Raw genomic sequence first — 10,000 nt, forward strand, 5'->3', positions numbered from 1 at the left:
AGATAAGTGAAATAAGTAAATAAATAAATGATGATTTTATTGTTGTTTAAAAAAAAATAAATAAATAAATATATATATATATATATATATATATATATATATATATATATATATATATATATATATATATATATGTGTTATATATATTTTAAATTATTATTATTATTTTAGTCCAGTCTGAAAATACAAAAGGTTCAGCCACCGTGGCGGGGTTGAGCACGCTGTCTGATTAGCAGTGCCGTGCGTATACTAGCACCGTAGATTCATGGTGCATATACTAACACATATTGATATTGAAGTTATCCATCGCTGGCATCGTCCTCAATGTTGAGTGACGTGTTGCCTTGTCTGCTGTCTCAACTTGCTTGCTGTATGACGTTGTCCCTACGTAGCACCTGTTCTGCTTGCCGTGCGTCCTGTCTTTGGCACTGCCCCGTACTGCGCCCGGCCCGGGTCTGAGCCTGGTGGGATTCGAACCCGGGTCGCCTGCATGGTGAACAGACGTGTAACCACTACGCCACCGTGTCCGAACCCGATTAGAAATGCTCCATGGGTTATTTAACCATGACACCTATCAATTGTGCAGTGCGTCAAAGCGTTCCAAATGCCCTGCTGGCTTGGAACACATTTGAGCGCAAAATAATGCAGCCCGTCACAGGCCCATTTTTTACTTCCACTGCATAGGATAGGCCAACATACACTTTCCTTAACATACACTTAATATAACTATGACCTGTATCAATTGTGCCGTGCGTCATAGCTTTCCAAATGGGGCGCTGGCTTTGGAGTGCTTTTGGAGACCGCTTGCGTGTTTGAGTGCAAAATAATGTAGCACGCCACTGGCGGGCCTATAATTTGTGTGTGTGTGTGTGTGTGTGTGTGTGTGTGTGTGTGTGTGTGTGTGTGTGTATGTGTGTGTGTGTGTGTACACGGACATTTGTGGTTTTCGTTGGGGAAAAGTTCTTGGCTGTTGGTCTGGGAGCCATCCATCCATCCATCCATCCAGCCAACACACACACACACACACACACACACACACACACACACACACACACACACACACACACACACACACACACACACACACACACACACACACACACACACACAGCACAGCACAGCACAGCCACAGCCACATTTGTCATCTGTGGTTCTGTTGGAGTGAGTGCGGATCATAGGACCATAAAACAATAAACCCATTTCAATAGCTGTCCTGTTCTCGTCCTATCGCCGCTATGCAAACTAGTCACAGTATGGCAGTGTATGTCTTGCAACGCTGTAACCATGGACTCTGTGTGCAGACCATATAGTATGATAAAGGCAGGTAAGCTGTGGCCTGGTTTTAGTGTAGCTGGGTTTTACTAACCCAGTTTTACCATCCTGACCAATCCCTACTATTTCATTTTTACAGAGGGTCTGGAATTGCAGAACGGAGAAAAGTTTGGTGGAGGGAGGTGTGAAATCTGTTGAAATTTGAGAAATGTATGTAGTCCTATTTTATCCAATCTCTAGCGTTTCTTCATGTCATTGAAAAAACGATTTTTGGTAGTGGTAAACACTGTTGGTGTTCAACATTTGTGAACCCCCTCCATCGGGCCTCCCCCATTCTCCGATTAGCTGTTTTTTCTGGTAACAAGGCCAAACCCCTTTCGAAACTCCAAGTGGCTATTCGAACATTGGTGAGCAAAAAGGCCAAGTTAACCTTAAGGAAGTGGTAAACCTGGCAATATACAGGTGTTATTTAGTTAAGAAAATAAGGACTTCAGGCTCTTCTATTAGATGATTTACCACTACCCCAAGGTTATGTTAACCTGGTTTCCTACTTAGCCAGGTATTTTGAATACTCCTCTGGTCCTACCCTCTGTACGAATGAAACAGTGTAGAAGTAACACTGCAGATTTTACTGTGTATGAATGAGGGCATGCTAAATCCAGACCAGGATGGGAGAGGAGTCTGGTGGGCCTGTTCCTTGTTTGGCCACAAGAGGGAGGCAGTGTTCATTGCTCGGAGGCTACCAGTTGATGGAATACTGAGATTTAATTTGATCACCCTGTTTACGCTTAAATTCATTGACTTTGACAGCAAAGCAATTCCACTTAGTTGGTGTGATTAGACACGCCATATGCAGTCCAAGTTTGGCAGCGTTTAGGCCAGGAGTACATTGATGGCTTTTCAGAGATCAAAAAAGTAGCACTGGCACTGCGTGGTGGCAAGGGTCAATCCTGCACAGTCAGCATCATGGTAAAAAAAGTGGTAAAAATCATGTGTGTGTGTGTGTGTGTGTGTGTGTGTGTGTGTGTGTGTGTGTGTGTGTGTGTGTGTGTGTGTGTGTGTGTGTGTGTGTGTGTGTGTGTGTGTGCGTGCGCGCGCACATTTGTGGTTTTCGTTAGGGGAAAAAGTTCTTGGCCGTTGGTCTGGGAGCCATCCATCCATCCCGCCAACACACACACACACACACACAGGCACACACAGGCACACACACACACATACACACGCACACACACACACACGCACAGTAATACCACTCCAGGGGCCAGTTCTCCTCATTCGACTCGTAATCAGATGATGCAACGGCCCTGAAATTCGGGAAAAGCCAGACAGAAGAAAAGCAACCAACCCCCCGACAGAATGAAATACACAGATAGACAGACAGGGTGCGACAGGGAGGGAGGGAGGAGTGGATGAGAAGTTAATGTATCCCCCCCCCTTTACACTCTCTTGGGCCCCCAGTAGTGTGCATTGCAAGGCGGACTATTTGAGTCTGACTGTGAGGTCAACAGTCTTCATAAGCAAGTCTGTTGCCAGCTCTCTGTGGAGAAGCAGTTTAAATGGCAGTGGGGGGATCTCTGTAAGAACCATTAGTGCTAAAATTGCTGTGTGTGTGTGTGTGTGTGTGTGTGTGTGTGTGTGTGTGTGTGTGTGTGTGTGTGTGTGTGTGTGTGTGTGTGTGTGTGTGTGTGTGTGTGTGTGTAAAGTGCTTTCTATTTGAGGCTGCTGTTTGAAAGTTTTCCCCTTTCCTCAGCGGGAAAATATGACTACAGTCTGTGCTGATACCCTACCCTCCTTACACACACACACACACACACACACACACATAAACACACACACACACACACACACACACACACACACACACACACACACACACACACACACACACACACACACACACACACACACACACGCACACACAAATGCATGCACGCAAGCACTCGCCTTCTCCTTGAGGTCTCATTTTACCTTTCTCTAAATCTCTAAATACCCCTCTACATCTGTCTTTCTAGCTTTCTTTTTGATACTTTCCCCCCCTCTGCTGCCTCCCTTCTCTTCTCTCTCTCTCTCTCTCTCTCTCTCTCTCTCTCTCTCTCTCTCTCTCTCTCTCTCTCTCTCTCTCTCTCTCTCCTCATGTCTTCATCAAAAGCAGGAAATCACCATCGGGGTGCCTGCAGCTGTGCGGTGATGTCATCGTAATATCAAGGAGGATGCCACAAGGTGAGTGCGCACGCGTGCGCGTGTGCGTGTGCGTGTGTGTGTGTGTGTATGTGAATGCATGCATGCGTGTGTTTGTCTTTGTGTGTGTGTGTGTGTGTGTGTGTGTGTGTGTGTGTGTGTGTGTGTGTGTGTGTGTGTGTGTGTTTGTGTGTGTGTGTGTGTGTGTGTGTGTGTGTGTGTGTGTGTGTGTGTGTGTGTGTGTGTGTGTGTGTCTGTGTGGGTAAGGCATGTCTCGCCCTTCCCCCAAACAAGCAAACACAAAATGCTGACATGCACAAACATAGACATTTACATACAATCACACATGATGTGCATGAATAAGTGATCACGCGCACACACACACACACACACACACACACACACACACACACACACACACACACACACACACACACACACACACACACACAGACACACACACACACACACACGCTTTGAAATTTTGGGCAGCCGCGGCCTAGTGGTTAAGGTGATGGGCTTTAGATCAGAGGGTTGCCAGTTCAAATCCCACCCTTCCACTCCCAATGTCACTGGTTGAAGTGTCCTTGAGTAAGGCACCCGACCCCACACTGCTTCAGGGGTTGTAACCAATGCCCTGTACTGATCAGGCCCGTAACAGGCCATGGACACCCCATTCACCACATACAATGTACTGTATGAGACAGTTTGAGACAGACTGGGCCTGGATGACCTGACCCCTTTGTCCCCTCACGTCGGCTCCCCCGGTTTTCATTTTCATTTATTCTGAATTTATGGGCACAGAAGTAACATGTTTGCTTTTAATGCACGACTGTAGTACCATTGCTTGTCACACACACACACACACACACACACACACACACACACACACACACACACACACACACACACACACGAACACACACACACACACACACGAACACACACACACACACACACACACACACACACACACACACACACACACACACACACACACACACACACACACACACATCAACAAGCAATCTGAGTCTTTTGATTTGAGTTTTATCACTCTTGTAAGAGCTGTGATGTAAGATGTTTAATGGTGTTGTGGTGCTGGTCTACCCTAATATACTGTACTGCTTTACTGACTTACATAATCTACTCATCAGTCTTGCTCTTCTAATCCCACTCAACGGACTCACCAGTGTGAGTTCAGTGCCTATCATTTTATGTCCAATTCAGACATTTTTTTTACAGTACTGAGAGCATTGTGTTATGCCTGTCATGTTGTGTTCTATTGTTTGGATCTTGCTCAAAGTTTGAGGATTCTGACTGTAAGTAAACATAAGTTAACTACACCTGCTGTGTGTCAGTAAGTTTTATTTACTACACGTTTACAAATGTAACATATAACATTACATAAGATGCCTCCTGCAGATGTAGGCTATCTATATCTAACCTATTCTGTACCCACTTCCAAATCTGCCTCAGGTCTAAAACTGAGTAGTTTTTGGCTAGCAACCAGTCTTACAATTTTCAAAAATAGTTCCAGTGCATCTCCGCGCATCTCTCTCTCTCTCTCTCTCTCTCTCTCTCTCTCTCTCTCTCTCTCTCTCTCTCTCTCTCTCTCTCTCTCTCTCTCTCTGTGTGTGTGTGTGTGTGTGTGTGTGTGTGTGCGCGCGCGCGTGCGCGCGTGCTATATCAATGAACAGGCAGCATATCTTGAAGCTGAAGTTTGATATGATACACGCGCACATGCACGTGGTATCGAGGGGCCTCTGACTGCAGTTCGGTGGTCTGAGGACTGTCAGAACGCCCCTCATTTACCGCCGTCGCCGATCGCCTCATGAATCCCTGTTGTGGAAAATGAGTCATCTTGCTGGACACGGAGAATAAAATAGCCTAATCCTGCTGCTGGTTCGGAGCTGCGGTTAGCACAGTCTTCTGTATGGACCATAAATCATAATAACATGGAACAGTTGTGTCATGTGACAACGGGTTCACTGCTGACAAACTCGAAGTCATATTATAGGAACTACTGTAAGCACTGAACGGGTAACCATATGTTTCAACAGTTGACCATATTATGGTATTTACGGTAGTCAACTTGCGCGTCTCTTGTTGTTTTCTGCGGTTCCCCCCTATCTGAGTCCAGATGCATTTTCACCATCGAGAGCAGCATCACCACATCCAACTAGGTCCAAATAAAGCATCACTGAAATGTGAACGGTAGCAGTCTTGTCTATATGTGAGGAGATACGGGAAGACAACTCCATCGGTCTTTTAAAAGGAATCTCAGCCCGATGTGATGTTGGAGTGGTGAGCATTTCTCCAAAGCCGCAGGGAATGTCAAACGTCAACATCTGCAGATGGAAAACAGTGTAACAGGCGTGCAGCGAAAACTGAATCGTCACCATCTGGCAAAATAAGGCTTTAATCCGCCTGGCTCTTTTTTATGTGTGAAATTGCCACCATGCCGCAAGTGTTTGGATTGTCTTTACCACTGCGCATGTGGCTTCGCTCAGAGGATGGCACCAGCTCTCTCGTGGTCTTTGCTGGTGATGCTCAGATTGAAGACCGACACAGCAAGTGAAGTGCACCATTGTTGTGGCTGCTGAAATCGTTTGGAGCACATCTTTCTGCAGATTTACCTGCGCACCTTTCGCGTGTGGCGTCTGGGCACAGTTAGTCCACTGGGCACCTGCGAAATATTCGTGAATTGTGTAGAGACAAAAACAATAGGCTGCACCAATCATTTTTAACATGGAGGAAGGCAATACCAACGAATCGGTGCCGGATCTGAAAGACCTGGAGACGAAGATAGGGAGGAAAACCCCCGAGGGTCTGCTGAAGTGGATGCGGGAAGACGCGGCGCACCGCGGGGAGCCCAAGATACACACCCCGGAGTGCATAGAGAGAGACCCCGCCAGGAAAAGCCTTGACGACAAGATAAAGAAACTGAGGACAGATATGGTAAGATTTGTGTGGAGGTGCCTTCGGTCCTGACATTTCTTCGAATTTATTTCGCATTTGATTGAGCTATTTTCCCAGAATCCTAGTTATTAGGTTGGATTCCATGTCTGCGTAATAGGGGACTTTTTGTGAACGTCCTGTGGTAGCAACAGTTATAGGATTTTGATGCTTTTGTCGGGTGTTTGATCTTACTGCCAGCCTAGTAATCATGCCTTTTGACTTAAGTTAACTGAAAGAATGTACCCATCTGCTGCACCTGTTTTTCCTCTAGATTGAACAAAACTTTGATCTCGCAACAGCTGGTTATCTGTATCAAATTATGCAGTTTGACTCGGGGCACATATCGTCAACAATTATGTGCCATGAATCTCTCTCTCTCTCTCTCTCTCTCTCTCTCTCTCTCTCTCTCTCTCTCTCTCTCTCTCTCTCTCTCTCTCTCCACTGCCAAAACCCAGCAGGTGGTTGCGTTGCTAGGAGATTAAACGGTTGAACGGATGCACCTTCTCTAATGCACAAAGCATAAATGGGGATGGATTAAGTTTAAAGGACACCGAGTGTCTTCTTCTTTGTTTCGCACGACATTGCTCGATTATTTGTTTTTCATTTGTATTGCAATGCGCGGCAGATTGTTCCGTTCTACATTGTAAAATGAGACGACTTTGTTCACACACCATGCCACATTTAGTTTATGATAGCCTACATGGTCCTGTGCAGCCCTCTGATCCCACGCCACTTTCCCCGTGAGGTGACGCATGCGACGAGAGTGACGGTCATTCGAAAGCAGCAGGACTCCAGCTGGGATATCTACGGGCCTCCGGGCTCGAGTTTGCGCGCGCGCAATGCATGGGATTCTTGGCGTTCCAGGAACAAGGCCTTTGAAGGCAGCTCGTGAGAGGCGCTTCAATGCTTCCCGGATCCCGAGGAGTTGAATTCTGTCATGTTTGGGGAAACAACATTCCGTGTCATCTGTTTGGAGACTGTCGAAATTGTTATGAGCGTGTTTTTGCATAGCCGTGTTTTGTAAACAGCCAAACAGATGGCCGTGCGCATGGGTTGGGCGCGTTGGCGTGTGCCCCGTCATCTTTGAAAGTAAGATAGTCCGTGTGAGGACCGATAGCCAACGGGCACCTGTCACCACGCACGCAGCCGTGCTGTCACAACTACATCTAGAGGGTTGTTTCAATGAAAAACAATAGCCTGTATGGCCACAGACGGACACGAAGCTTTTGTGGGCAGCAAACAACACCACCCCCAACCATTAAGCAAATAGAACCGTTTTAGGATCTTTCAAAGGGTATAACCGCCAGGCGTGCTGTCCGATCGAACAGTGGACTCAGCACCATCTAAAGCCCCATTAATCACTTGCCGCTGTCAGCGGTCCGTAACGACCGACCAGGCCCCGCATGGCCGATCTGATCACAGTGTGGTCAGCAGCAGCAACACTGAAGGCCTCTCACGTGTAGCAATTACAGCAAGCAAATGAGGTGGACGGAGATTGTCTTTTGGGGTTCAAGAGGAAGATGAGATGAGGAGACAGAGGATGATTAGATGAGGAGGAGAGCTCAGAACCGATGAGAGGGAGAAGCAGAGGCCGTGTGTGTGTGTGTGTGTGTGTGTGTGTGTGTGTGTGTGTGTGTGTGTGAGAGAGAGACTGAATAGAGAGAGAGAATTGAATTGAATGGAATTGAGAGACAGAGAGAGAGAGAGAGAGAGAGAGAGAGAGAGAGAGAGAGAGAGAGAGAGAGAGAGAGGTTGAGGGGTATAAGAGGGAAAGTGTGTAAGGTGCCCTTGCTACTGGATGCTGTTTTAATGAGACAGCAGTGTCCCCTACCGCCTGTGGTTTTGTCACCTTGTACTTTTGGCTACGGATATATGTCCCCACCAATATGACCCCATACCCCTCTCTTCCGTTCTCTCTCTCTCTCTCTCTCTCTCTCTCTCTCTCTCTCTCTCTCTCTCTCTCTCTCTCTCTCTCTCTCTCACACACACACACACACCCACACACTGTGTTTCTGAAAGCAATCAACACACACACACACACACACACAACACATACACACAGTGTTGAAGAGCTGAGAGAGTGTGTGGGAATTGAGCTCCGGGGTGATACAATCAAGTGTGAACAGCTGACATAAAATGTTATTTGAGAGTGTGACTTGTTCTCATCACACTGTCCCCAGTCCTGGATCTGTCACTATTGAAATACACACTGTAAGGTCAAATGAGCCCATATCATCCTTCATTTGTCAAATTGTGTTGATGCTTATTACAATCGCTGACACTTTCACTTACAATAGGTACAGGATATTGGTTATACAATTCTTATAGAGTATGTGACATTTAGGTGTCTCACTCAAAGTCGTTACTGGCTTGGATGGGATTTGAACCTGCAACCCTTTGCTCCGAAGACCAACTCCCTAAACATTAAGCCAAACGCTAAGTGACATCTGATGTCAGGGGCAATTATATAGCCCTCTCTTTCAAGTGTGGTCCTCAACTAGCTTTCCTTCAAGGGCTATGCAGCCTCATAGCTACAGTAAGTTGACTCTAACCTTAAATGACATTGAGTCACTAGACCAAAGTCACATGTCAAACACTCAAAAATGCAAAATAGTTTCAGACTCGGAATCGTGTGCATGTGTCAAGAAGATAGCTATTTCTCCTCTTTACATAAATCTGCTGTGCACAACTCAGCAATAGCTCTTGTGAGTGTCACTACTATAGGAACATCAACATCTCACACAGTAAAAAATAAAATAAAAAATGAATTGTTCATTCAACACAGAGGGACTACTTTGGCACTGAAAACATTATGTTGTGTTGGTGTTATGATGTCTTGGTGGTCTTGGTGTTAACACTACAAAATATATGCCTACTGTACAGTCTGTCATCTTGGTACCCAGTCCCCTATCTTCTCCATATCATCTTCTCCCGTTGACCTTATCATAAGCCCTCCAACGCCCCGTTGACATAATCATAAGCCTGCCAACGCAATTATTTAGTGCGTTAGCTAATAAATGTGCTGATACCAGAATGGCAAGGACCCTCTAAGTGTTGATTTACTGTAATTCTTACCGTGTAATGGAAGAGAGAACAGAGGCACCTTTGTTGTTTGACATAGACAACCTACTGAAGGAGGGAAATGCTCAATTAAGGAGAGAAAAGAGGGTTGTTATGTAAGAGCTGAAATGATGGTAGACGGATGGTATTGGGAATAACAGTACTCTGTGTACAATGCCTATATCTGTCTCTTGCTCTTATTTCGTCTCTCGCCATCTCCCTCCCTCTGCCTGTCTGTCTGTCTGTCTGTCTGTCTGTCTGTCTGTCTGTCTGTCTGTCTGTCTGTCTGTCTCTCTCTCTCTCTCTCTCTCTCTCTCTCTCTCTCTCTCTCTCTCTCTCTCTCAATCTCTGTGTGTGTGTCTGCCCTTGACTGTGTCTGTGTACAGTGAAGCTGTACTTGATGAAATTACCCAGAGGCTAGAACATTTTTGAATCTGGCTGTCCATGCTGCCACCTCTCACGGCCATCTAAGGGAGAGAGAGAGAGAGAGAGAGAGAGAGATAGAGAGAGAGAGAGAGAGATAGAGAGA

At 46.1% G+C, this 10,000-nt stretch overlaps 1 protein-coding gene across 1 annotated transcript in view; it reads left to right on the forward strand.

Annotated features, from left to right (window-relative positions):
* Nucleotides 1–5,431: 5,431 nt before the first annotated feature.
* The window catches only part of lurap1 (leucine rich adaptor protein 1), a 16,701-nt gene continuing 12,132 nt past the window's right edge, over nt 5,432–10,000 (forward strand). The window contains exon 1 of the mRNA XM_063202018.1: nt 5,432–6,411. Within this exon, the coding sequence (XP_063058088.1) occupies nt 6,202–6,411 (210 nt within the window). The 5' untranslated portion in view covers nt 5,432–6,201. The remainder of the gene's footprint in view (nt 6,412–10,000) is intronic.

This window comes from Engraulis encrasicolus, chromosome 6 (genome assembly GCF_034702125.1).
Source record: "Engraulis encrasicolus isolate BLACKSEA-1 chromosome 6, IST_EnEncr_1.0, whole genome shotgun sequence".
Lineage (NCBI taxonomy): Eukaryota > Metazoa > Chordata > Actinopteri > Clupeiformes > Engraulidae > Engraulis > Engraulis encrasicolus.